Source organism: Perca fluviatilis, chromosome 5 (genome assembly GCF_010015445.1).
Source record: "Perca fluviatilis chromosome 5, GENO_Pfluv_1.0, whole genome shotgun sequence".
In the NCBI taxonomy this organism is placed as follows: domain Eukaryota; kingdom Metazoa; phylum Chordata; class Actinopteri; order Perciformes; family Percidae; genus Perca; species Perca fluviatilis.
This window is the reverse complement of record NC_053116.1, coordinates 8,093,344-8,121,291: the sequence shown is the minus strand read 5'-3', so window position 1 is coordinate 8,121,291 and position 27,948 is coordinate 8,093,344. Positions and strand designations below refer to the sequence as shown.

The 27,948-nt window shown below is 42.3% G+C and overlaps 3 protein-coding genes and 1 non-coding gene across 7 annotated transcripts in view; all 4 read left to right on the top strand.

The window, feature by feature from the left end:
* Window positions 1-592: 592 nt before the first annotated feature.
* ccnt1 (cyclin T1) lies at window positions 593-7,167 on the top strand. The gene is made up of 9 exons (XM_039800405.1): window positions 593-799; window positions 1,470-1,551; window positions 1,647-1,775; window positions 3,521-3,581; window positions 4,321-4,383; window positions 4,500-4,554; window positions 4,749-4,912; window positions 5,062-5,132; window positions 5,271-7,167. Exons 1-9 carry the CDS (start codon window positions 627-629, stop codon window positions 6,543-6,545), a joined length of 2,073 nt encoding a protein of 690 aa, XP_039656339.1. The 5' UTR covers window positions 593-626; the 3' UTR covers window positions 6,546-7,167.
* A 1,889-nt stretch (window positions 7,168-9,056) lies between these two features.
* kansl2 (KAT8 regulatory NSL complex subunit 2) lies at window positions 9,057-20,353 on the top strand. Of its 4 annotated transcripts, none has more exons than XM_039800401.1 (10): window positions 9,057-9,166; window positions 11,835-12,092; window positions 12,246-12,418; window positions 12,533-12,647; window positions 13,076-13,239; window positions 13,378-13,541; window positions 14,786-14,882; window positions 15,738-15,991; window positions 16,985-17,182; window positions 20,062-20,353. In XM_039800401.1, the coding sequence occupies exons 2-10, from the start codon at window positions 11,842-11,844 to the stop codon at window positions 20,128-20,130; spliced, it is 1,485 nt and encodes a 494-aa protein (XP_039656335.1). In that variant the 5' UTR covers window positions 9,057-9,166; window positions 11,835-11,841; the 3' UTR covers window positions 20,131-20,353. The 4 variants fall into 4 exon arrangements, with proteins under 4 accessions (XP_039656335.1, XP_039656337.1, XP_039656338.1 ...); XM_039800403.1 differs by having other exon boundaries at window positions 16,985-17,249; XM_039800402.1 differs by lacking the exon at window positions 9,057-9,166 and adding an exon at window positions 9,235-9,259.
* On the top strand, window positions 15,097-15,231 carry LOC120559931. Its single transcript, XR_005639386.1, has one exon. It is a non-coding gene; the product is annotated as a small nucleolar RNA SNORA2/SNORA34 family (small nucleolar RNA).
* Window positions 20,354-20,570: 217 nt separating the features above from the next.
* nckap5l (NCK-associated protein 5-like) overlaps window positions 20,571-27,948 on the top strand; it is a 55,761-nt gene continuing 48,383 nt past the window's right edge. Inside the window, exon 1 of the mRNA XM_039800398.1 lies at window positions 20,571-20,751. The gene's annotated coding sequence lies outside the window, so the exon portion shown is untranslated. The remainder of the gene's footprint in view (window positions 20,752-27,948) is intronic.

The window sequence follows — 27,948 nt, the reverse complement described above, 5'->3', positions numbered from 1 at the left end:
TAGCAGTGCAAGGATAAAGTAAAAAAAAAAAGCATTAAATTTAGGCATTATATAAAGTGGACAGTAGGATAGACATAAATCAACAGTCAATATTAGAGGTTTGAAATTTCATACACTGTGACCGAGGCTGCCATACAAGGTGCCATACCTGCTCATCAGATAAACATTCACATACCGATGGCGCAGCACCAGCGTCTTGCCCAAGGGCACTTCGACATGGGACTGCAGGGCCAGCGATCGCACCGACAACCTTCTGATTGGTAGGCGACCGCTCTCTACCACCTGAGCCACAGCCGCCCCTAGCATTATTTCCTATGTGAAATACTTTCACCGTTCAACCGTTTAGTCTGTCCACTTATTATATTTTGCTACTTTATTGCTGTTATTTTTTTTTACTGATATTGCATCTATCTATCTATCTATCTATCTATCTATCTATCTATCTATCTATCTATCTATCTATCTATCTATCTATCTATCTATCTATCTATCTAGCTAGCTATAAATCATCTGGGTTGTTTTGGTGACCCCTGCTGGTCATTAATGGAATTACGCCAACGTTAATACCCAGTGTGACGTATGTTCCTGTGACGCGCAGAAATTTTAAACTATCGTCCTTGTCAGTGATGGCGGCTTCGTTAAGTTCTCTCCCTGTAAGCTGTAATAACAAATGGTACTACACACGGCAACAGATCGACAACAGCCCATCTCGGCGAGCTGGACTTGATCCTGACAAGGAACTGTCCTACAGACAACAGGCAGCGAACCTGCTCCAGGACATGGGACAGCGGCTCAATGTGTATCTTTTGTCGGGGGACGACTTGCGGTTCACCTAGCAACATTAGCTAGCTTGTTAGCTAGCTAGCTAGCGAAGTTTAGCTTCTCGTGAAACCGGTTAGGCGGAAAGCATGGCTAGTGGCTGCTGTTGTGTTTAGTTCGAAGGCTTTATACGTGTTTATATGTTTTCTATTTGTTTCAGACGGTGGTTTGTGATTTCACTACGGTAACGTTAGCGTGCCAGCGTTATCTGAGAGCGGCGTAGTAGGCTAAACCGGGGCCACGAAGGCCTGTTTGTTCGGCGGGCCTTCACGACGTTAGCATTAGCTCTCTTGTCCCTTACTGTTAATGTTAGTGAAGAAAGGTGTAGCTACAGTGGCACAACGAGCTTAAGAAACGTTGAGTTATTCGTGTGTTTAAGTGTTTACATGTTTTATCTTTAGACTCTACCCTTTTATATGTACAAAAACTGCTTCCGGCTAACATCTTGACTGACGTGCGAAGCTAGCTGGGGTTTCAGTTACCCTGCCACTGATGTGATATTGAGTTTTATAACGCATTAATTATTGCTACTTTGTGTTATTTGACATGTAGACCCAATGGTCCCAGTTATATGCGCGATATACAGTCAATGCATGTGTTGTGATCTGTTAGTACTGTTTGCTACATTGTCCTTAAATGCCATGTATCAGGTCCCAACTTACAATTAATACAGCCATTGTGTACATGCATCGATTCTACATGGTCCAGTCATTCACTAGATTTCACAGAAATGTAAGTATTGTTTGGCACCTGAAGTCCCAGTTACCACGGTCTTGTTAACTTGTGTGAATCAACTAATGGACTTATTTTGGTTTACCCCTCACCAGGTCATATCTCCCGCCGCACTCTTCCTCGCCGCGAAGGTCGAGGAGCAGCCCCGGAAGCTGGAACATGTTATCAAGGTGGCCCATGCATGCCTCGATCCTCAGGATCCTCCACCAGATGTACGCAGTGATGTAAGTGTTGGCCTGTAGTTACAATCGCCTGCAATTGGGCTCTGTCTCCTCCTGAGCTTACCTTATGGGATAGTGATTCAATCTCCACAATACTACGGCTTAATCAGAACCAGATTTATAGCCAAAGACGTTTGCAAGGAATTCCTTTTGGCGTATAAGGTGCATACAGTAAACAATACACATGTTCAGGTATTTATTTATATAAGCACTTTGACTTTAAATCAAGAGGGCTGTCTTTTTAAGCTACTGCATTTTATGTTGCTTGAATTTGTGATGCTCACGTCACAATTTTGTTTTCTTTAGATGAGATGTTTTTTTAGAGGCAGCTTTGATGCTGATGCTTATGTATGAAATGTATTTTGGCGATCAGTTAACAGTTCTTTCTTCTTTAGTCTTGCTTGTCAAATTGCATTTGAACTGGGTACAATTGCTTGAGGAGGTCTTTTGTTTTGAGTTACCTCAGGTAAAGGGTGGGCGGTCTGACTGATTTTTAGATCATGATAAGTCTTAAATGCGCCCGCAATCTATTTTTCAGGCAATGCCCCCTTAAATGCCCTCCTACTTCTGTTTCCAAACTTCACACAACCTCATTGACTAAGATCTGCGCTCTGTAGTATTGCTATTAGTTCACCTGTCCGGGGGGCTCTGACACATTCTCCGCACTCTGTCCGCGGGCAGCTGTGGGCTTGTACCGGTTAATGTTCGGTGCATTGTCGGACACATGCAGCCACTTTCCTAAAACCGCTTGCGAGGCTGACAAGTCCACAGCAGCCCGTGGCGTTTATGTCCGAGCCTGTCTCCACCTTTTGACGACGTAGTTAAGGCGGCAGCCGTGTGTCGCTTAGGCGGCCGCCTTAACTGCGAAGTGCTGCAGGAAACCCTGAAATGGCTGTGCTGATTGGACAAATTACTTCACATGGCTCTTTCTTGGTTGAAGTAATGTCAACAACGCAATGTGAGTTACAGCTAGCGGAATGGCGGATGAGGAGATTATCCCTAAAAGAATATTTCACTCCGAGTGGCAGAGCCCTCTGAGACAAAATCAAAACGGTTATCATTGACAAAAAAAACATGTTTTTGTTGTTTTGTTGTTGTTTTGTGTTTACATTTTGCTACTTTTTCTATTTGAGTTATGAGTTCTTGGAAAGTGTTTTTGTGGCTATGTTATCTTCTGGCTTCCGTTTCCAACACAGGTTTAAATCACCATTTTGAAACTTGTGCAGCATCTTCTCTTTTGTGATTACTAATTCTTTTTTTTTTTTTTCTGTGTAGTATCTTCAATGCAATATTGTGATTTAATGGTGCAAATGGAGAAATGCATAGGCTATTTCAAGTCTGCCTACAGTCTACAAGGCATTTTAAAATTGAGATAAAATGTTGCAATTTAGATCATGGATCGTGATTGCGAATTAAGTAGACTGTGATATTGTGACATTATTATTTTTTTGGCTAGATCGCCTACCCCTACCACAGGTGTTGTTCCTTCTTGATACATTGGTCAAGAGAGCAAAAGACAAACATGCTTCCCACTGTCTGTGTATGTTCCGAGTCACTCCTGGTAATGTGATTTTTTTGTTTTTAGCTGCTGTAAAACCAAAAAGCATCTGTACTCACTGTGTAGCTTGTAATCGTCTCAATACTTATCTGTGAGGCGTCTTCAGCTCTACGTGAAAGGTAGGGTTAATGTGTTTGACAAACGGATAGAGGCCTCCAAGTGAGTAATGTGCCTGTCCTCTCAACTTCAGGCCTACCTGCAACAAGCCCAAGACCTGGTCATTCTTGAGAGCATAATACTCCAGACCTTGGGTAAGTTGGGAAGGAAGAACTGGGTCCCTTTTGATTTCCCCTCCAGAAACACATGTGATCATAAAAATTGTGCTAACCTGTTTTACTTTTGTCCACAGAAAGCCCATATGCGGTTAGCAGCGCAGGAAAGAGACGCTCGCGCTTCACATTAGCAGCGCTTACCCACTGTTGCATTACAGCGTTTTCCGCTTTTGTCTCTATTATGTCCATAACTTTTTACATTTCCCTCTTTGTTTCTTGTCTACATAAGTTTAAGCCACGCGTTTGAGGACCATGTGAGGAATTGCTTCATCACAAATGATGGCTTTTAGCATGTTCGCTACAGCCAGGCTTAATCCGCTCCCGAGTTTTCAACCTTGTAGACGGTTGAAGAAGATAACGGTGGCTTTATTTGAAAACCCCAAATTGTGTGTTTACTTTTTAAACAAGATTCGGCGTCATGCAACACACCAAACGTTTGGGGCGGAGGGGGGGGGGGGGGGGGAGTGTAACGGCATGCCTTTTTTAAATGTTTTTCACATTCATCTTTTGTTTTCATATCGTCCAGGATGTTATTGGAAGACCCCATGCAAAGTGCTATTCCACGTATATTCTCTGCAACACTTAGTCTGGTGTATAACCGTATACATTTTCTGGCTTTCAGGGACTTGATTGAAATCTGTTTGGTGCATATGTTAGTCTGACTATTGCGTTTCATTTATCAGGACTTGTTTCTTTTTGTCCCTTTTTTTGATTACAGCTTTTGAAATCACCATTGACCATCCTCATACTCATGTTGTCAAGTGCACTCAGCTCGTCAGAGGTGAGCACCAGCTCTTCAATTTAGCTACATTCCGTTTTGTATATTTCAGCATCGTATGAAGTGTGCGTGTTCTGCGGCTAACTCGCAGGTTTTAAGTGTGTTTTTTTGTTCTATTGTTGTTCCAGCGAGTAAGGATCTTGCTCAAACGTCATACTTTATGGCCACTAACAGGTATATTCACAGTTCACTGTTAAACATAAGCTTCTGTAATTTGATATGAACAGTGAAATAGTGCAGCATGTTTTCATATGCTTTTTGCGCTTATTGTGTATAATCCTCTAACTCAATATGTCTGCTCTCTTTCCTCTCCCCCTCCCGTTTCTGTTTTTTTTGTATTGCCTTATGGGATGTATCCTGCCACGTAGTCTGCACTTGACCACGTTCTGCCTGCAGTACAGTCCGCCGGTTGTGGCCTGCGTGTGCATCCATCTCGCCTGCAAATGGTCCAACTGGGAGATCCCCGTGTCCACAGACGGCAAACACTGGTGGGAGTATGTCGATCCCACAGTTACCCTCGAGCTGCTGGATGGTACGTGCCGTAAACAATCTGGTAGTTGAGTTTGTTTCAAGTATAGGTAGAGAGAAAAAAGAAAAAAGGAGCTACAAAGTCATACATCCGTTTACTTAATCTGAAGCATTTTAACTTTCTCCTGCTGATCTTGTCTTCACTTCTTTCAGAGCTCACACACGAGTTCCTGCAGATTCTGGAGAAAACACCCAGCCGGTTGAAACGGATTCGCAACTGGAAGGTACAGATTTTTATTTTAATTTTTTCGTCCATTGCTTCTTTGTAACCTACAGAGTAGGGCCAAGACATCCTGCATTGTGTGGCCATTTATTGGTAACTGACTTTGCTGTGATTGTCTGTCTGTTTTCTGGGCTGCCAGGCTGGAGGGCAGACCCCAAAAGCCAAGCCAAAAGTCCAGGAGGAGGGGGACCAGAGGGACACCATGATGAGCATGATCTCCATGGCCTCGTCGGAGAGCACCGTGGCAGGCTTGATGAGCCTCTCTGCTCCGCCTTCCGCCGCCTCCTCCTCCTCGTCCGTCGGCGACAAGGACCGGGGGGAGTCTGGCAGCGCCGCGACTTGGAGTGGCAAAGGCCAGGCCGGAACCGAGCAGCAGCCCAACGACGTTCACGTCCCAGCTAAGGTGTCGCTGAGCGAGTACCGGGCCAAGAACGCCGACGTCCTGGCTGCCCAGAAGAGGAAGCTCGAGAACATGGAGGCCAGCGTGAAGAGGGACTACGCCAACGCCGCCCAGGCTCTCATTGGTCAGCAGCAGCAGAGGAAGGAGAAGCAGCCGCATCACCACCAGCAGTCCAGCTCCTCCTCCTCCGACAACCCGTCGCCCATAATTCTGAAAATCCCCCTGGAGAAGGAGAGGCACGAGAGGACCTCTCTCAAAATGCGCTTACCCCTAGCTGGGGGAGGCGGCGGCGGCCATAGTGGCGGCGCCCGAGGTCAGGAACAGGACATCAAAGTCCGAATACGAGTGCCTGAGAAGCAAAGGGGGAGTTCGGGAGAGGAGGGCAAGAGCAGGGACAAGCACAGGGAGCGGTCTAACCACCACCATCACCACCACCACCACCATTCCTCCTCCACGGGTGCCTCGCTCTCCTCTTCGCACAAACATTCGTCTGGCTCCAGTGGGGCTGTCGGAGGCAGCAAAAAAGTCCCCAGCGACTCTTCTAGAACCAGCTCTTCGTCGTCGTCGTCCGCGTCGCGCAAGCGGACGCACTCCCAAGAGCCCACGGCAGGCCCCCACCCTGCCTCTAAAGCCAGCAAGTCCTCCAGGAATCCCTACCAGCTGCCGTCCCTCTCTTCCTCCTCTGGGCAAACTCTGGGCCACGGCCCTGACATTCTCCCCGCCCTGGGCCTCCCCCACCACCCAGGGATCTATCCGCACTCCAAGGGCGACAAGACGGACACTAACGGGCACGGCGCGGCCGGCGGGGCCCAGTCAAACGAGTACCAGGACACGTTTGAAATGCTGAACTCGCTTCTGAGCGCGCAGGGGGTCCAGCCGTCCCAGCCGTCCATGTTTGACTACAGATCCCAATACGGGGAGTACCGCTACAGCGGCGGCTCCAGAGGGAGCAACTCCAGGCCCCCGCCCCTCCCTTCAGAACCGCCTCCCCCACTGCCGCCGTTACCCAAATAGGATCGTCATCAGAAGACACATTATACACATTGTACTTGACATCCCGGACATCCATCTTGTTACATAAAGTATTGTATAATGTTGTTGTTTTTGTTTTTAAACTAGCCCAACTATTTTTTTACAGGCTTCAGCGTGACAGCAATGAAATGTACTGGTGAGATAAATGAGTTTGCAACCTTTTTTCTTTATTTTTTACATTTGTGGGGCAATAATGAGAGGCTTTAAAAGCTTGTGAAATGTGTTTGTGGGGGGGGGGAATACAGGAAAGTGTAGATAATATCTTTTGCTCTTCTGTTTTACTCAAATGAAATGTGATGATGGGACCTGGTCATTTTAGCATCGCTGTCTTGAAATCATGAGGAAACAAAGATTTCCATCACATACCTTTTTAGGTCTTCTTACCGATTTTTTTTTTTTTTTTTTTTTTATAATGTTTTTATAGTATGTTATTTATTAATTGAATGCTTTTAAAAAAGAAAAAAATGAAAAAACATAGTCCCTTTTTGTACCCTTTTTTTTAAAGGTTTTTGGCAGAGGGATATTTCTTCATCAAGACTGTACAGGCTAGTTTGAGAGTGCATGTCTCTAAAGCCATCTTTTCAATATTTTTGTCTAATTTTTCTTTTGAAATATTTTCCTCCTTTTTTTTTTTTTTTTTTTATATATAACAGCCATAACCTAAAAGAATAAATAGGTGAGTGAGCCCAGCCCTGGTATTTATCAAATGTATTTCCTTCATTATTTGATGAACTTGTACAAAGACTGTAAAATGTTTTAAAACAAACATGAAATATTTTTTACATTTTGTTATGAAAAATTTCAACAAAAAAAGAAGTTGTAAATTAAGTAAGCTTGTACTTTTCTTTTTTTTTTTCTTTTTTTTTGATTTTGAGTGTTGCAGTCATTGTTTTAAATGGTTGTAAAATATTCATATTCAGTTCTCAAATGATTACACTAATGGACAAAGTTAATACCAAGGATATACATCTATTCAAAGGGTTCAAAGAGTTCACACATATCTACATGGTCAAAATGAAGGAATTAACAACAAAAAAATCCCTCTAGAGAAGAAATGTGCGTTTTTAATGTCATGTAATTTGTCACTTGTTCATCAATTTCCTCTGGAGGGCAAGTCTTTTTTTATGGCTTAAACGCAAAGAAAAGAAGTAGGCAGAATATATGGATGGACAACATTTGCCGCGTTGGCATCGGCAGCGCCCTGAAACTGCCGGGTGAGATCACTTTGTGGCGACCATATTGAGCACAATCTACAATAAAAGTATTCACAATACACTATATCAAAGTCTAATCAAATGCCATCTGTCCGTCTTCAACGATCGTCTTTCCCTTTTTGGGGATGTTTGAAAAATGTGTAAGCCCCTGTTGTACGTCTGTCAACTCATGCTGGTCTGATTTTAATCATGTAAAATCTGTCTTTTTGACTTCGTACCTTTCGAACAATAACAGTGGATAATTCAGCTTCAGGTTGTTTATAGTCCAAACACGCGCCATGATTCATCAGAAATGTTTGCATGTGTTCTTTAGTTGTGGAAATCACACAGGCAAGCAGGTTGTCAGCATACATCCACTGAAGGGTCCCGAGTATAACGTATAATACTCTCTTAATTGACTTAAATGAATGATTCATTTGTGTTAAATATAGCGGAAGGGGTGCCACTTGTTGGCGAGAAAAATTGGGTATCATTTGTACATTTAATTCCTACTAAGCTCACGTGGTTTTGATATGTAAAAACAAAGTTCTTTGTGAAGATTTATTGTTCCCTCGTTGTGGAAGGTGAGCTGGGAAGAGTGCAGGCTCTTTGCTCAGGCGGCAGAGGTTTTATTGGTTATTCAACTTTTGGTTGTTAACAGGGAAACAGTAAATGCACTGAATATTTATCTCAGTAGGTTTGCCTACAATGCAAATGACAAAGTGTTACATGTCTAATGGTTAGACTATTAAAAATAGATATTTCCATTTTTGAAAATGATCTTATTGGAGATGCACACATCTTCCAATTTAAGTATTAACTTTATGCTGTGAGGAAAGTCAAAAATAAAAAAAGGACAAGCATTTCAAAAATAAATCACATGTCAGAATAATGGAAGACACTCATGCAACCTAACAATGCAAAATTACATAGCTACAATAAGTTTCATGTTTTTCTTTTTTTTCACGTCTTGGTGTTTTTAGTGACACTCAGGTCTGGAAATGAAATGTTTTGGGGTTTTATTTGTTTTTAGTTAAAACATATGTGAACACTGTTCTTTTTGATATAATGTGGTTGCTTTATTCTCAATTAAAGTCAATAAATATTTTAAGAAAACGCTTGCATTACATTATTTATTTTATTTAAAAAATATGTTTTTACATAGGGACGTTTATAGAATTTCACTGCTGCAGTGTTGAGGGTGGAAAGGTGGCTACTGTTGAAGCCAGTTTGATTGGCAGCTAGTGGGCCAATGAAATAGCTAGTGGGCCAATGAAATGCCTAGAGATTTGGGCCAATCAGAACTCTAAGTGGGCGGGCTCAGCTTGTTTCTGCAGTGGTTCATGCAAGAAGAGAAAACCGACGTAGTGTGTTTCGGAAGCTAAACCCAGTCGGATCGCCGTGAGGAAGGTAAGCAGTTATAAACCAGAACTGAGTTTGTGTTCATCTTCGGGCGCCGAGGCATTTCGATGATATCAAAAAGACGACCATCTGTTGCAGTCGGTCAGCAAAACTCGTTCTTCGCCGCAATTTTTAAAAAGTAGCGATTAGCTTGTGTTAGCAACTGCTAGACAAAGATGGCGACGCCATAACTGAAGGAGTGACGCAGTAAAGAGAGGCGGGCTAAAGCTCCGTATGGAGGCTGGGTTAGACCGGTTAAAGACAGAATGTAACGTTACTTATGCTGGATTTTAAATAAACATTTTATTCTTTACGTTAGTACTTATATTTTACTTGTTTAGTGTTTATGACAGTTTTAAATGTTAAGGATGTGTATTTACTTGTAATAAAGTTACTCTGTCGTATCTGAGAAGCCACCTGACCTGCCGCGCGGTAACTCGCCGTCTCCAGTCATTTCAATTAAGAGAAGGCGGCAGAGGGGACGCGGTTTTGATCATGGCGTATGAAGCGGTTGCCACCTACGTAGTTCACTGTGCTAAACTTCTGGGGGTAACCGCCGGGCGGCAGGAACCGTTTTTAAAAACGCATTTTGTTGGTAAACACTTTTGCACGTAGGCAGTGTTCGGGTGGTTGCCGCCCGGCGTGTCCAGATTTAATATGAAAAACGACGAGAGACTTGCGAGTGCGATTACTGATACTGGCAGTGAATGGCAAGCGAGCTGCACTGCAGTGGCAAGCCTTTGGCAGGTGTCGGGACAGTGGCAAGCGAGCGGCACTTTGTTCGACACCCGTCCATAAGCAGCCGATCTGATTTAGTCTGGGGTAAACCCTGACAAACTTAGGGTAAATTTGAGATTTTGCTCTGCCACTCTCGGTTACAACTCAGAAGGGTCTGGGTGTCAACCAGGCTAGAGCTGAGTGACACCACGGTGTCAATCGGCGGCAGTTGAGAGACGCTGCCTCGATTCGCCATAAACTATGGGTGGGGCCAGACTTTCAGGGTAAACTCTCATGGAGATGTGTGCATGGTTTGTCACAACAGGTCAGCTGTAGGTTTAAGGATTTTTGTTGCGCTCTCCTTTTTTTCTTTTTGTTTAATTACTTCCGCCTAGGAGGTTAGACTAACTGGCTGACTAATTATTTTGCAGTTGGGTTAAAGGAACACGCCGACTTATTGGGAATTTAGCTTATTCACTGTAACCCCCAGAGTTAGACAAGTCCATACATACCCTTCTCATCTCCGTGCATGCTGTAATGCTGCCTGACGCACCCACCAGTAGCTTAGCCTAGCACAGAACATGCAGGTGAATGGTTCCAGTAATCCTACTGCTCCGTAAACTGTAAACAAACCGGGAACTATATTCTCAGACAGGCTTGCTGCGAGCAAATCACTCTGACCAAGTACTATATTCTTCCGCCTGAGAATATAGTTCCCGGTTTGTATGCGGTTAGAAGACGGCTGTGTCTCATGTTACGTTGTTTTTTGTACAAGCTGTGACTCTACAAATCACAACATGTAAATGGGAACATGTTGGCGTTATTTTGTCACTTATTCGGTGCAGTAGGATTACTGGAACCATTCACCTGCATGTTCTGTGCTGGCCTGATGGTGCTGGAACCTTCAGACAGCCTTACAACACGCACGGAGATGAGAAGGGTATGTATCGACTTGTCTAACTCTGGGGGTTACGGTGAATAAGCTAAATTCCCAATAAGTCGGCGTGTTCCTTTAAGGCAACACAACTACGTGGTTAGGTTGAAACGGAGTGCAGATAGTGTTGTTGACTACTGACACATAGGGGCTAATTGGCCTTTTTCACAGAAGACATTTTGACTTTCACACTTGGAAAAGCACAGGTGTAAATAATAAAATTTTAATGATTGCTGGATGCAATTTAGTAGCTTTGATTTCAGGGTCAAGGTCACGTGCACTGTCGCTCTCCTAGACCTTTTTCACGGCAGACATGTTGACATGTCGTAGTAGGAAAAGCACAGGTGTATTCAAAACCAATAATGATGGCTGCATTCCACTTAGGAGAGACCCTGGTATTGTGCATGCTGACTCACTGAAATAGCTTACTGGAACACTTGATGGAATTGAGCCATCGTTAAGGTTATCAATTTCAGCTGTGCTTTTCCTACTATGGCAAGTCAAAATGTCTTCTGTGACAAAGGTCCATTGGGACCATTGACTAGATCGGAGCCATAGTTCGTGTTATCAGTAACACCTGTGCTTTTCCTGCTATGACAAGTCAAAATGTCTGCTGTGAGAGAAGCCTATGACATCTACCTTAATCAAACTCCTACTGACTCGTGATATCTATGCAGCAGCAGCATGACACCCCGCACCTAGTGGCGCTCCTAATTGATGATTTTAATTTAATGTCATACAGACTATGCCTTTCTTCTCTGGTAGTTAGTGCAGCTGTAACTTTCATATTTCAGGTCTTGATTAGTCTTTTTGTCTATAAAATGATAATATGTCTGGGGATATTGTCAGTCTTTTTATCCAACTGACATTACACCTGAATAACTGAAATATTCAGTTTACTATTTTTTTTCTTCTTAAAATTAAACAAATTATTAACCCACTACCAAAATAGATAACTGGATATTAGTCTGTCAATCGATTTTTAATCAATTAACATACAAATTGTTCAAACTAACTATTTTGCAGACTTACGATGAACAGGATACGAATCCACGTTTTGCCTTCAAGTCGGAACCGGGTGACCCAGACACCTCGTCCCCAGGAGCCCCTGGCCTGCTCCTTTACCCAGCGACCATGCTCTCAGCCTCGCCTGGACAGCCTGGATTACTGCATCAAACACATTTTGGAAGATAAGAATGCTCCATACAAACAGTGCAGTTACGTCTCTGCCAAGAATGGGAAGCGCTGCCCCAATGCTGCACCAAAAGTCGAACGAAAAGATGGGTGGGTGCAAAGTCCCAGTTGAATAAGCTTTTTAACAAGTTAGACCTCAGCTTTATTAATAACTGTAAGTCTCAGTATGAAAAACTGGACCCCTAATAACATACAAGCACCTTTCTGACAACGCTTCTCCAATGACTCTTGTTTGTTCTTTAGAGTGACGTTCTGTGCAGAGCACGCTCGCAGGAATGCCATGGCCCTCCGTGCTCAGATGAGAAAGGCATCTTCTGGGCCATCCCCAGAGTCACTGTTGTCTCAGCTAAGTGGATACAACCGCGCAGAGATGCACAGCATTGACGGAGGACGCTCTGAAGCTAGCCGGATTCTAGGTAAATGGGTCTTGTTTGCACCGGGAGATGCTTTGTCAACTGCGGACACAAGTCTATCTCCAGTGCATTGACTTTTCGTCTGTATTAACTTTAAACTACACCTTCTCTGGACAGATGAGGACAGTCTGAGTGAGGAGGAGCAGGGTCCCTTGGTACTAGACCAGACATGGAGAGGAGACCCTGACAGTGAGGCAGACAGCGTTGACAGTGATCACGAGGATCCTCTGAAGTAAGCTGAATTATCCCTCCATATCGCACATTTTTTATCTAAACTCTCATTCGATTTTATAGTCTCAGAATGCGATTGCACACAAAAAACAGCAAAAATAACTGCAGAAAGATCTTGAAAAACAAAAGTATAAAATCTAATGAGGTTTCGTCAGCAGTGGCTTTCTAAAATTACAATTTTATTAAAAGACACGCATACTAATTCTAGTTAGTTAGTTAGTTTGTATAAAACTATGTATGTTGTATACTAATTGCAAAAACAATATACTGCATATAGCACATACTGTATATAACTGTAAAATGTCTCAATGTGGCCTCAATCCAAGATTGTGTAGTCACATGGGGTGGAGCTAGTTTGAGGAGTAGAGCTGTGACATGATTGTTTTCTTTGTAACTTTACAGTAACATATTTTCTTTTGTAAATCGCAGGCATGCAGGGGTGTACACGGCAGAGGAGGTGGCACTCATCACTCGAGAGAAACTCATCAGGCTCCAATCCCTCTACATTGACCAGTTCAAACGCCTGCAACACCTGCTTAAGGAGAAGAAGCGCCGATACCTGCACAACCGCAAAGTGGAGCACGAAACTCTAGGTAAATGTACAACTAATGGGTTAGTAACTAGACTTGTTTTGCATCGTCTGTGTACCTGTTGGAGATCATTCCACGCCCTCTCATGTTTATGCCCTCACAGCCCTGAGCGTTATCTGTATTTGTTTATGATGCTCTCAGGGAGCAGTCTGCTGACAGGGCCTGAAGGTCTGTCCATGAAGGAGAGGGAGAACCTGAAGAAGCTCAAAGCTCTGCGCCGATACCGTCGTCGGTACGGTGTGGAAGCCCTGCTGCACCGGCAGCTTAGGGAGAGGAGGCAAGCTGTGACAGACGGAGCTCCTCAGGTGTGACAGTCATCACAGTAGAAAGTAGTAAAACTGTTAAGCATTTGAGACTTACAACTAATGTTATTAATGAACTCATGTCAAAGGGTCAGTTCACTAAACCACATAGAACACTCACTTTCTCCTAGTTGTATGTAGCCATGAAAATGGTTTCTAGTTTACCTGTTCAGGTTTCAAGAAATCAAAGTCTGAAACCTCTGTGGCCATCCCAGTGTACATTTTGTGAAGGGAATTATGTTTGTGCTTTTAAACTGTAGGGCAGTTTGTCTTTCCAGAAACAATTTCCCAAGTTCTTTGGATGATCCAGAGACATTGCTTTGAGCGGTTTTCACTGGAACGACAATACAATAATACAGTAGTCTCTATGAAAACTGTGACGGCACGGGTCAGCAGTTTGGTCCAATCATGGGCCAGTTTTTCTTTTTAGCATTGTTTATTTACAGGTGTGGTGGAAACACGGGTTTACATGATATGTTGTGTTTTATCTTTTTTTTTTTTTTTTTAATAACCATATTTAAGAATAAATTGACTTATAAAACTGTTTTAGGATGGTATCCAGTAGCATACTGTCATTTTCCTCATAGGGGCTAACATAGTTGGAGAATATACTAAATATTCTCAATTTCTTGTGTTGCACTACCAGACTAGAGATGAAAATCATGTTAAAGTTTTGATGTAAACTATAAAAGGGAAAAGTTAAGCTCTGCCAGGGGCAGTTTGGCCCCCAAACTTGTCGTTTGTCTAACACTGCCCTCTGTATTAACCATATTTGCTAAGACTCGGTGGAGAGAAATGATGCTGTAGACTTTTAATGTATTTGTCCAAAATCTGTGGGAACTACAAACGATGCTATGCACTACCACTGTATTGCGGTGAAGGCATGCATTTCTGAAGCGGATATCTCCAAACCTATCTGCATGGCTAGATACCGCTAGAAGGGAGATTTTTCATATGTGGCCAGACATTTTTATGCTTTAAATGTAGCAGGGCAAGTAGTGTCCTCAATTATGTTGATTACTACTGTGAATTGGGCAGATAATGCATACTTTTGGGTTTGAGATTATGCTAAACATATTTGAGTGCAGCAGAATGGAATTTCAATTCACTTTTATAGGCTTTTTCCTCTCGACAAGTTTGTGGCATCAAAGGAATGATTAATGTTTTTAAGGATGATTATAGTTCTAGAGGAAATACTGTTTAGGTTCTATTTGGACCTTAGCTAACACTTCTTTCCTCTGTTGCAGACACACACAAGAACGGTGCACGAGAAATGCATCTCCTTTGTGGAGGGAACTCGATGTACCAACCCCTGCATGCCTATGACCAGGCACTGTGTCTCACGTATCCTCAGTTATGTGTTGTTGTTGTTGTGTTTTTTTTTTATTTTTTTTTATTTTTTTTTTATAAAAGCATGTTTGACCACAGTTGTGTGGAAAGTTTACATATAAGGAACCCCAGATGTATTTTCCTATATTAATTGAATGAAGATATTTACATTTAAACAGGTCTTTAAATGAACAAACTGAGGTTTTCTGCTCATTTAGCAATCTTGACCTTGGCCCTGATCAAGACCAGCAGCTTGCAGTAGCTGTTGGTTTCAAATGGTGCCTACATAAAACTCCTTCCTGTGGTCTGTTGATTTTTCCCAGAGTAACAAAGGGGCTAATCTTTTCAGCTGGAAGGAACAAAATATCTTCACACCCTGCCTACAGTTAAAACATCAAATCATTGGGGGTAGTCTCATGCTATCCGTATTCTTCAACTGGATTTAAATTGTAGTTTTATCTCTATCGGCTAACCGCAAATGTGACACCAGTGTTGCATTGTGAGCTGTACAAACTCCGCAAAATATTAACGCTCAGGCTAAATCTCATAACGTCCAACTACAAAATCACCCGGGCATGTCATTAATACAGTCAAGCCCACTGCAACTTCACAGTAAGTAGTCTTATGTTAAGAAATGATTACAACAAGATTATTTTCACAGGAATAATTGTAGTACTTGCAGTAATACTAATTATACTAACTTTTGAGGCTAAAGTTTGCCGTTAATCACAATGTCCACAGGTCAGACTTTGGTTTTTGGTTTTACTTTTTAAGATGGGAGCAGTTTTCTTTATCAGTTTATTCTGTTATGTGGTTATTTTTGTTTGTGTAGACATTGTGTGTCATTGTCCTTGACAACCAAACGCTCAGACATCTTCCAGGACGGCAATCAGGTGCTTTTCAAAATGTGTCCAGGCCTGAAAGATGTCCCATGTGAGCGCACCGTGCATATGGGTCAGTCGGAGGATCCTCGCTGCCCGCTGCACCTCACCCTGCCTCCCCCCATGTACCAGCCTGAGCAGGAGCCTCCACCACAGGAGCAGATCACCACTGCAAGCAGGGACATGTATCTGAGTGCGGCAGAGCTTCAGCCCACAGAGAGCCTTCCCCTAGAGTTCAGCGATGTATGTAGAAATGATGTTCCCCTACCGTGGTCCTCTGATGTATATGCACTGTATTAAAAATGTAATGTTCCACACTACGTTTAGGATAGGATTGCTGCCGCTTTTAGGGTGAGACGGTTCACTCCACCCGTGTCTGGGGTGGAAGCTAGAAAGTTAACACCGAAAGGTCCCAAAGATGGTCCTATCTTCATCAAATAAGAATGCAATGTATTTCGTAACAGTCTGATTCAACAACAAAAAAAAACACTGATCTCTATCTGCTGTTACAGTGGATATGTGATTTTTAGCATGCATTTGAAAGCTAAACTATTAAATTCATAATTCTTCAAAAGATTGTAAATTGTCAAGAGTGATCTATCTGTATATTTATGCAACGTGCTTCATTAATCATGGTAACGCAAGACTGCAACGCTGATTATGCAGGACAACGGGCACAAAAACTGTCCATTGACTTGTCAGTCAATATGGCTTATTTTTTTTAAAAGAGTCCGAGTGAACGCCAACTGGCAGAACTATATAAAAGGCAGAAATGTATCACTTCTGCTTGATCCGGACTAGATGTATCAAACTACAGGTTTAAAAGCACCCTCGAAATACTGCTATTGGCATGTTTAGAAGAAGCAAATGACTTGTTTTTCAGTGCATCTCTTAACAAGCCTCTGAGATTTAGTTGTGATGCGACTCCCAAGAAGTGTCCAGCTTGTAGATGATCAAAAGTTCATACGTATTACACAAGTCTTTGCCGTTTGTCATTTGCCGTTTCAGTATTGTACGATAAACTCAGAATTGGGCATAAACCAAGGCTGGGGTTACAAGCTTGGTCAAAAACTGGATGCTTCTCCCACATACAGTACAAAGCAGCAACAGCTGAAGCTGTTTGCATTACCACACCGACATTGATTATTCCGAAGCAAGGATGCTCCAAATGACACAAATATACATACAACTTTTAAAAGTTTTATGTTAAGATTTAGATTTCATCCTGTTACACAGGACCTGGATGTGGAAGGGGACGGTATGCAGGGTCCTCCGTCCCCCCTACAGTTTGACACGGCCCTGGCCCTGGAGGACCAGACCATCCGAGCCATCGCTGAGGCCCCGATGGACATCCTGACTGGAGAAGACCCAGACCTGGATGCCTCGGAACACGAGCTCTCGGAAAGAGATGTGGATGCCATCATGCATGACCAGGTTAACTCTCAATCGGGGGCATCTCGAATATCTTGATTCTTATGAACGATGGCGCCCATACACTGCGGTAACAATCCTACAGTTTTGTTGTATGTAATGTATGGGTCTAATAAAATCTTGGTCACAATCTGTGTCAGTACGATATCAATTTTAAAGCGTGTGCGATGGTTGACTGTAGACTGTAGCGCTACGATGTGAATAAGGAAACTATAGATGCAACTTCAAGGCTAACTTTTTTTTTTTTTTTGTTTGTTTTCTTCAACCTGGACCCTATTTTCCTGTTGTTGTTTTTTTTTTTTTTGGTCTAAGTGATTGATCTTTGGTCCAGTATTAAGCAAGACCGCTGCAGCCGGAAAGTTATTGGGCAATTGCGCACCTTCACTTTACGTCCAAGAAACAAAAAGTGCTCATTTTACCACTGGACATGCTCAGATTATTGTTCTAAGTGTCTGACAACATTAAAGGAACACGCCGACTTATTGGGACTTTAGCTAATTCACCGTAACCCCCAGAGTTAGACAAGTCCATACATACCCTTCTCATCTCCGTGCGTGCTGTAACTCTGTCTGACGCCCCCAGCGCTAGCTAAGCCTAGCACAGATCCTGGAGGTAACCGGTTCCAACTAGCCTACTGCTCCCAATAAGTGACAAAATAACACCAACATTTATCTATTTACATGTAGTGATTTGTATAGTCACAGCGTGGACAAATAACAAGGTCACTATGCTTTTACTATCTAGTAATTGTTGACTCTATTACTCCAACTCTCTGTTCCTCACCACGGGGCTTCAGGTGCTGCGAGCAAATCACTCCGCCCAAGTAGCAGAAGTAGCAGTGCTTCGCCTTTCTGAGAATATAGTTCCCAGTTTATATACGGTTAGAAGACTGCTGTGTCTCATGTGACCTTGTTATATCTGTACATGCTGTGACTATACAAATCACAGCGCGTAAACAGGAACATGTTGGCGTTATTTTTGACACTCATTGGGAGCAGTAGGCTAGATGGAACCGATTACCTCCAGGATCTGTGCTAGGCTTAGGGGCCGTCCACACAGAAACGTTTTTTTGTGCAGACGCACATGTTTTGCATCGTTTGGGCCGACTGTCCAGACGAATCCTGTAAACGCACTGCCTGAAAACGCACTTTTTTTGAAACCTGGTCTCAGGGTGAAAAAATTCAAAACTGCTCTCGTTTGGCTTCGTATGGATGGTGGATACGGATACGACCCCGTATCAATGATGTCATCGCCACACCCCTCGACCTCTTACCGCACTTGTGCTAGTGCACGCCGGTCACACACGAAGCTAAGCGAGCATATCCCATCTCCATGGTCAAACCAGGTCACTTCATCTAAATACTTTCTAAAAACATTTTTTAGGCCAAGGACCCCAACCTGACAAAGAGACGACTAGGGACCCCTACTGCATATGTTGTTTAAAATTGAGTTTCATAATAAACTGGGCCTATAATAACACACAGCCTAAAGACTTTACAAATAGCTTTTTCTGGTTCCCCCTGTTGAAGATCACTGGACTAGACCATTAAACACAGAACTGTTTGGATCGTTTCCAGTTCCTAAAATGGGAGGATTTTTCGGCATTTAGCACTTTTACTTTTAATACTGTTAAGTACATTTTCCTGATGATACTTACATTCTTTTTCTTAATTAACATTTTCAATGCAGGACTTTTACTTGTATCGGAGTTTTTTTACAGTGTGGTTTACTTAAGCAAAGGATCTAAATACTTTTTCCACCACTGCTCAAAACAAAGTAGGCAGTATTGTCACCTCCCCCTGGGAAATAAAAGAAATGAACGTCAAGTGCGTGAAAGACAACTGGTCTTACTGGGGATTATTAAAGCGTGCTGTTAGGTAATAAGAATAAAGAATAAAAACACAGCAGTGATGTTATAGTCCAGCCACCAGAACTACTACAGAGAGCTGTCACGATAGTGGAGTATTTACTAATGGAGGTAATGCAGATGATTAAGAAGTACAAACATGAATAATGGTGGGTAAGGATAATATAAAGTACAAATTGGAGATAAATACAGTGGCACTCATAAGTTTATGAACCCATGCTAAAGTTGACTGGCATTTCTGTTTCATGGACTCATTAGATATTAAATACAGGTGTTTGTATGGTTAAATACAAAATTCACATAAAAACAGGTAGAGCAGATGGAAACTATTGTCTTCAAAGCTCTACACATCAGCCGTCGGTGGACTCTACTCACAATGTGATCTAGGACCACTGTTTTTAAAATGAATGAGCCAAAAGATTTCTCTCAACCATCGCCCCAAAAACAGCACAGTGTGAACCAGCTTTGTAGCAAAAAAACAAGCCACTGAAGCAAGTCAATAAAGAAAGCAATCGTGGGTTGTGTCTCCTAGGGCTGTCCTCGACTAAAGAAATTCTTAGTCGACTAACACTTATACGATTTTGTTGACTAATCGATTAGTTGATTTAATTGTTGAGAGGTGGTTAAGACTAGAAAAGCACAATATAAATGTAGTTAACCATCTGTAAAACTGAGTTTCTCCACAATTAATCCTGCAAAAGCAACACTTTAAATCTTGTGTTTACCATAAATGTGCTCATAAGTTTCTTGGAAATGAGTAATTAAGCATGAATAAGCATGAAAAATGACTTATCAACTAAAGAAATCTTAGTCGACTAAGACCAAAACGACCGATTAGTCGACTAATCGACTAAGAGGTGGCAGCCCTAGTGTCTCCACATCCTTGCACTGTATGTTGACACAAATAAGTAGGGATTTCAGCCATAAAATGAGCCACAAATAATGTTTTAGCCCCAAAAAACAACAGAGCAGTGGCTGTACTCCTGTCCTTCTAACTTGCTGTTCTTCCATCTAGATGGTGTCAGAGGTTGCAGGAGGTGAAGGAAAAGAAGCCACTGATCATTCGCTCCAAGACATTGATTGACTCTGCTGCAATTGATGCTCCCAGATGAAGAACCTCTGCAGCATCATTATAAAGAACATTCACTTCCACAAAGACTGATGTTGAGGCAATAACCTTTACAGCCCGGGGGGTATTTCTTTAGGTTTTTTATTTTTATTTTTTTCTGGGTTAAATTGCCCTAAAATTGTACCTTATTAGTTTGTCTGTTGAATAAAAGGACACTCATCTTTCATCCACAAATAAACGATTGTACTTTTGTTGAATGTAATAATCTCCATATAGTCTTTTAAAGTGTGGAGAGAATATTTGAAGGCACTAAAAAAAAAACACATATACATCCAGCTGTTTCAAAGTATATGTTGAAGTTATGTTTGGCAGCATGGGGACAGCCTCTTAAATGAAAAAAAAAAAATTGGGGCGGGTAATGCAATTTCATGCAATGACATCACTTTTCCTCAACCCAAAACAGTAAACGCCGAGGCAGGGAGAAGAAAGCGGCTGCAGCTGCAGGGAAAGGACGCTGCAAAAATGAGCACAAGCTAAGATATATATTTGAAAGAAGAAAGAAAAAAAAGCTAGTATATTTCTGTCATTTATTAACAATGGAGCAGCGTCGTCTTCGGCAGTTTCCAACCAAATGAGGTGAGTTTTTTTTTTTAAAGCCAGGAAAATGTCGTTTCATGTTCGCCTGGTCGGGAGATTTCGCTGGAATACCGACAGTAGAGGCTTTTGGCATGCTTCTCATTGATTTAACAGCACCGGGAAAGTGAAGGGCTGAACGGCTGTAACGCTAAATGTGTGGCTATCTTTCTATGTAACGTCAAACGCCCCGGTGTTTTACAGCGTTTTTTTGGCCGTTTGTGGGAGAAACGCAAGGGCGTAACGGTGTTACCGAGTCGAAGGGGACTCATTTCGGTGCAGGTTTTGGTTTTTTTTGTCCCAAGAAGAAAAAAAAATGTAATTTTTCTGAGCCAAAGTAGGTTTTTTTTTTTTGGTTCAACTGCATGAACATGCTAGCTTAAATACAGCCATGTCGCAGTTTTTTTTTTCGTTCTAAGGGTTGAAACCTGAAAGGGGAACATGGAAAAGGAACTGAAATCTGAGTCCTAACTACATTTTTATTTATTTTTTATTTTATTTTCCTTCTTACAATGATGCAAAAACGAAAAAAAATTGTATATGATGGACATAAAACCCAAGTGTGTCAAACATCCTTGCTGGGACTGGAGGACAGTGAATACTCCACAGCCCCCAGGCTTAAATCCGAGAAATAATGAATGAATGAAGGTGTGAACATGTCTGGAGGAGAAACCACCCTGGTTCATGTTAATGTGAAGTCAGAATCATTTGGTTTTTTTAAGGAAGATAAAACATGAATCACAATTGCCCTTTATAACACTGCATCACTAGTCTGCATGCATGTCAGTTTATTCTTACCAGCTGGTTTAAAGTCCCCCCTCCACTCATATTTTTTTGTAACCCATGGATGTTTGAGCTTCACTGTGCAGAATGATGTTTGTGCACAGTTTGTAAAATGTTGTTTTCAAAGGAAGTGGCATGTATGAGCAAGATTTAGTGACATCTTAACTAGTTTGGGAGCTGATCGTGATCTAATACGCAACTTTCAGCGCATAAACAGAGTTTAGACCTTTCAGTAAAGTGAGACACGTTTTGTGAAAGGAGCATTTTTTTTACATATTCGTAGCTTTTCTTAATGAGGGAGAAAAAGTAGAATTTAGTTAGGTTATTAAATTCTTTTGTGTGGAAAAAGAAAAAAAAACACAATCGGAGCTTTTTATTAAATCTTAAAGCATGTCTGGAGGAGATCTGCATTATTAGATTATTGCAGATATTAGCATCCTTGTATATGTTGCCAGATAAGAGTTAACATTACATAGTTGGATTTTTACACTGTAAAATGTTCCACTCAGTTTGTGTCCTGGTCACAATTTAAACAAAAAAAGATCAGAAGGATCCTATCAATATTTGGCTTAAGTTACTTTTTAATGACTATTATTATTGTGTATATATATGTATGTATATATATATATATATATATATATATATATATATATATATATATATATATATATGGCTGTACAAGACTTTTTTCAGCTTTAAGAGGGGTACTCCCCCCTCAAAGTAATGGACTGGATTGGTGCCCACGTTGGCCAGTACAGAAACTTATTTGGAGCAGTATTGGCAGTGAATACGTGTTACTGGATCATACTTTAACAATGCTGCTTTTCAGTAAACGTGATACCCTCCGCATTTTCTGAATGGCATTCTAGTCACGAGGAGTGGATTGTTTCTCGTTTGTTTTCACATTGTGAAGGATTTTATTGGCCATTAAAACACATGCCAGTAATCTTAATAAGTTCTAGGTTCTAGGGCCTATTTGGAGATTAAACAAGATTCAAAACATCTAAAATAATGCTGTTTAGCTATAACTGAGTCCTTTTTGAAGGAGAAAAACATCCATGCTAATGATCTGGTTTAAAGCCAGATATATATATATATATATATATATATATATATATATACACATACATACATACATACACACATATATACACACACACACACATATGCATATGCTCATGCTGTTCTCATTGTCTCATCGTCTTCTGAACAAAGACCAAACTTTAGGTCAGTAGAAATAAGAATGGAAGGATTATTTTGAACCCTTTGCATTAACACAGAGATGGCCGCGTTCAGGCTGTAAAGTATTTCGCTTCAACTGAACATCTGCTGTGAAATGCTCGATGAATCTTTTTAGCGTTTTGCAGAAATGACGTACCCCTCGTGCCTTTTCCAAATTGTCTGTTGATGTAATGTTGCATGTTGGTTGTTCTTGGCAATTTCAGACATGTACCGTATGTCATGTAAAATATCCTTGTAGAGTTCATGGCACAAAAGCCCAAAGAAACAGTGACCTCATGATTGGAACAAGGCGATGGACTCGTTTCCTGATAAATGAAAATGTTTGAGAGGAGGGGATTGGATTGTCCTTTTAGTACATCATCCCCTTCCTAAAATAATGGCATAAGTCATTTTTTCAGGTTTTTCAGAAAAAACTAAAAACTGAACGGCCTAAGTCACGCGCTTGACATAGGCCATTATACTAAAGGTGTAGAATCACATGACCTGTTCAACTGAGGATGTAGGCAATTTCACCAGAGATGGTGAAGAGGAGATGATTTAGGCAAAAAAAAGAAATTTAATTTTTGTCAAAAAATGACGTAAGCCATTATTTTAGGAAGGTGACGATATGTGAAGTCAGTTAGTTGATAGTTTGATCTTCCCCTCCAGACTAGAGGATGGATACCCGAGCCCGACGGGACTCGACGGGCAGGGCCGGGTTCGGACAGATATTTAGAAATGATGTTTGGGCTCCGTCACATCAGCGCGATAAAACATTGAACATTTTAAATTTAAAACCGCTTATAATGTGTTAACGTGCGCCTGTTGCCCCGTGTGCGCTGATGCGCTCATCTGTTGACATTTCCGAATGCCTTCCTACAATTGCTTAATAAAAGCTTTCCACACAAACAAACGTACATGTGTCATTAGTATGAGAAAAAAAAATGAGATTTTAACTGTGTCGGGCTTGGACATAAATATCTTAATGCCTGTCGGGTTCGGTTACTGCTCTGTCGGACGCGGGCCGGGCTCGGACAGAAAAATGCGGCCCGATCGGCACTCTACTCCAGACATGTTTTTAAGAGTACTCCCCTGATTGATCATTGCACTCTAGTAACATGGACTGATGATCGACATTTTCTTTTATTATTCCACGCATTTGCCATCCTTGTCAAAACATTCAGCCTACATTACCCACAGTGCAACTCAACCGCTCAATCGGTTCAGTTCGAGATGTGCGGCGTGTAATGCTACTAGCGGCTAATGTAGCCTGCAGCAGCGATGGACAGCGGGCTACGGAGTTCTGGTAAACTCACTCCTTTCTGACTCCACACCTCCCCAGATTATTTTCATATTCAAACTTGTAGTCTTCAGTCCCAACCGACGCTGACTCAAGTGACATCACGTAAGGCAATTTGAGGCAACTGGAGCCGCTGAACAAGCCTTTTTATAAGACTTTTTTTTTTTCACACATGTACTCCTACTTCCCAAGACCTGTAAACAAACTTTGTGTAAAGTCGGTGGTTAACACATTATAAATATCCAAATATTTCAAATTGCTGTACTCAAGATGTCTCCTACTTCTACCCACTTAGAAGCCCACTCACAGTGTTTGAGCACTGGAGGCTGTAAGTTTCCACATCACGTCTGTGTCCGTTGCATACTGAACCGGCCTTGGCTTCCAAACTAGTGGTAACGTCACAAAAATTGTCTAAACGTCTAAAACTCTGATTTAAGGCGGACTTTCCTCCTTCAGCAGATGAATGTGAAACCCGTCTTCTAGCATCAAACATCCTCCTGCACAGTGCAAGGTAAACATCCAAGTGGGAAAAAAAAGAAATAAGCAAAACACATCTTTTTTTAATAGGAGGCAGACTTTAAAAATCAATCCCAAGCTTATTTTGTTGATTTGGAGGAATTATTGCTCCTTTTTTTTTTTTAGCTGATGCATGTAGCTGAAATACTTCAAACATGAGCTTTGGAAGCTGGGGAGGATTTAAGAATGAATGTGTCACATTTGGACCACTACTTGGTCGAGAACACGAGGACCAACCGGCGCTGTGAACATCTCATCCCTGAGGAATGACCTCAGAGCCGCGGAGAAATGTGGTTCCACTCTGCGCTCGCTGGATTACATTTACGGCCCCGTGTGTTCCATGTTTTGAGCTCGATTGAAGTTTTTTGCGAGAGGCATCGGTCCCAGCGCGACTTTGAAATTGCGTATCCAAGCTGCGCCGCATTACATCATGAAGAGCCGAGCCGGTGACTTGTTCAAGTGTAATGGGCAGTATAAGTGCTTGCTCGCTCTGTTGGCCTGTAATCGTTCACAGATGTTCTGCACGCCTTTGTGTCCCACAATCTTGTTGCAGCCACAGACGGCGTTCCGACTTTATTATAGAGGGGGGGGAAACGTGGCATAGAGTAAGTGTTTAATTTGGCTGTTGGTTCTGTTTACTGGTTATGGTTATGAAGCTATTTATTAGGCGTTGCAGTCCACCGCGGAACGGGATACAGTTGAAACGATACGTTGTTTACTTGGTAATAATTGTACAGTTGATCAGAGCAGGCAGGTATCTACCAACACGAAGATTCCCAGAGGAAATGGAACGAGGAAGCGTTATTATGGATCCCACGTAAATTCTGGGCATCCCGCCCTACGAAGCAGCCCGATTGGTTTGGCCGTAGGCATTGACCCTGAGTGGTTAAGGTTAGGATAGCCGATTGGTCAGGGGATAGGACCTGAACAAATCGGGCTACGTTGCCTTGCGTATAAGCACGGACGCCTGGCCAATAGCAGTGTCTGAATGCTATAGAAGGGGCGGGCCTTGCATCGCAGTTGCCGTGGGTTCCATAACAACGCAACGAGGAAGCAAATTCTTCTTCAGCTGTCAATTCAATTCAGGAAGCAGATTTTTAACAAACAGAACGCTGAGACAATTGGCCAACTAATCGTAGCTGATCGTCAGAGAATTAACAGCTGCTTTGATGATTGATTAGTTATTTCCAAAAAAAGGTTTTGCTGCTTTTCAAGCTATTTGGAGCAAAAACAATTAGTACATTTTTCAATTAGTTGATAGACAAAATGATTTTGATAATTGTTTAAGGCATTTATAAAGCAAAATATTCTCCAGTTCTAGCTTCTGAAATGTGAGAATTCGCAGCTTTTTCTGTTAGTATATCGGTTTTAAACTAAATATGTTTTGGTTTAAAAGGCCCTGACACACCAACCCGATTATCGGCCGTCGGACAGTCTGGCGAGCTCAGTGACTCGAGTCTGTTCGGTGTGTTCCGTGCCGTCGTCAGTTGGAGGAGCCGTCGGCCTTCATTTGGGCCGATTTGACATGTTGAATCGGAAGGTGGGCAGTGAACTATCTTCGTAAAATATGAGATTATATTCCGAACAAAGCCGCTATTATGCCCGGTTGTAAAATCCGGGAGCAGTCAGACCCACGTGACGCGTTCGTCCAATCAGCTGCCGGTTAAAAATTTTTTGGGCGACAATACAGATTAGCGCCGCCTGCTGTTATGGTGACGTATTACGTCAGAACGTACGCTCAAGTCGGCGTCGCTTTGGTGAGTTCCGAGGCACTTTTTGGACCAACTCGGGGAGGCAGTCGGTCCCACTGCCTTTTCTGCCAAAGGTCGGCCGTCGGGTTGGTGTGTCAGAGCCTTTAGACCGTTGGTCAGGTAAAACAAGACATTTCAAGACCTCAGATTGGACTCCTTTTCCCTATTCTCTGACATTAAGCAGTTTTAATAATCAACAGAATAACCAATAAATTTGAAAAAGAAAAAAAGAAAATAATCTTGAGTTGCAGTGCTAAAACGTAGCATCACATAGCATTGATTAATAGTCTAGTCAAAAAAATACAGAAGAAAATGGCCATCAAAGTTCCCAGAGCCATACATACATACATACATACATACACAATGATATAAAGCGGAGAATAGCATCAAAGTCTTACATTGGCGAAGCTGGAATCAGAACACAACAACTTTTTTCCTCCACTATATTTGCTTGAAAAAATGGCAAAAACTATTATATCAGTTACTAAACTAATAGTTTCATCTCCACACAGCAGCATCCATTGTTGCTGTCGATACCGAGTCGGGCATCTTGAGGCAAAAATGTGGGTTTTATGGAGCGAAAGACCATCCAGACTGTCAATGGCCAGTCCATCAGTGAAATATCATTTTTATTTGGTCAAAGTTCAGCACTTTTACACGGAGGAAAGAGCAACGGGACAATAATTTAGTCGGTTTGAAGTGTGGTAGGGGTGCGCAGACAGGTCAGAGCCTCCTGCAGTCGGCCTATCTCTTCAGTATCTCTTCCCCCCCCCTCCACCCACCCAACCCCCCACCCCCCCACCCCTCCCAGAAACGACCATGCTTTGAAGATGTGGCTAGACTGGAGCTCTGCTGAGACCTCTCCTTATCAGCTCTCGGTGTTATCACCCCGCTATCTGATGCATGTATGCAGGTACTGTAGTTACCATGGTTATACACCAAAAGGCAGCCGGCATTAGCATCGCATCATATTCATTAATTACCCCCCCGCAGAGTCGGCGCGATACAACAGAGCTCACAGCGGGAGGGAGCTCTGCAGCAGCATCATCTTCATCGTGACTGTTTACACAATGCAGATATTTAGATCAAAGGAATATTATCTTCCTGCATTGTCTCCTTTTAAGCCCCCGCCGCCTCAGCTCGAGCCTGCGTGTGATTATTAGTATGCATCAGCAGAAGAGGAAGTCGGAAACGGACTCAAAAGCGTCGCCCTTGTGCTCTCCATATTCACACAAACTGCACGCGTGGCTGCCTGCTGTGTCTGAAGTGTGCGTGATTCAATGCGCCCGCGGAATCCCACTGGTGTACGAGAGCAGGGAGCTCGCACTCAGAATCCACCCTACAGAGGAATCTGTGGTCATACAAACATTGAAGTTGGCAAAAAAAAAAACGTCCTGCAACAAACATTCAATTCATCAGTCCGGCCAAAGAAAATATGGCGAGGAATGTAGCTTTAATCAATTCAAGCAAACCAACCGGGGGTCCCCACCGCGTCCTGCTCCTTTTGGCCAAAAAAAGGATTAAAATGGCCGTCGTTCTTATTCAGTTCTTATAACGAAACACACTCAGATTTATGACGCGTGATGACTTGGATTTAAAGACTAGTGTAGATGAAGGATAACAGTGGGA

Excerpts from the sequence above, each read along its gene's own strand:
- ccnt1 (XM_039800405.1), top strand. The coding sequence starts at position 627 with ATGGCGGCTTCGTTAAGTTCTCTCCCTGTAAGCTGTAATAACAAATGG. Across the intron at positions 1,776-3,520 it reads CACCAGATGTACGCAGTGAT|GCCTACCTGCAACAAGCCCA; the intron begins GTAAGTGTTGGC and ends TCTCAACTTCAG. Across the intron at positions 4,555-4,748 it reads TACTTTATGGCCACTAACAG|TCTGCACTTGACCACGTTCT; the intron begins GTATATTCACAG and ends CCTGCCACGTAG.
- kansl2 (XM_039800401.1), top strand. The coding sequence starts at position 11,842 with ATGAACAGGATACGAATCCACGTTTTGCCTTCAAGTCGGAACCGGGTG. Across the intron at positions 12,648-13,075 it reads GATCACGAGGATCCTCTGAA|GCATGCAGGGGTGTACACGG; the intron begins GTAAGCTGAATT and ends TGTAAATCGCAG. Across the intron at positions 13,240-13,377 it reads AGTGGAGCACGAAACTCTAG|GGAGCAGTCTGCTGACAGGG; the intron begins GTAAATGTACAA and ends TGATGCTCTCAG.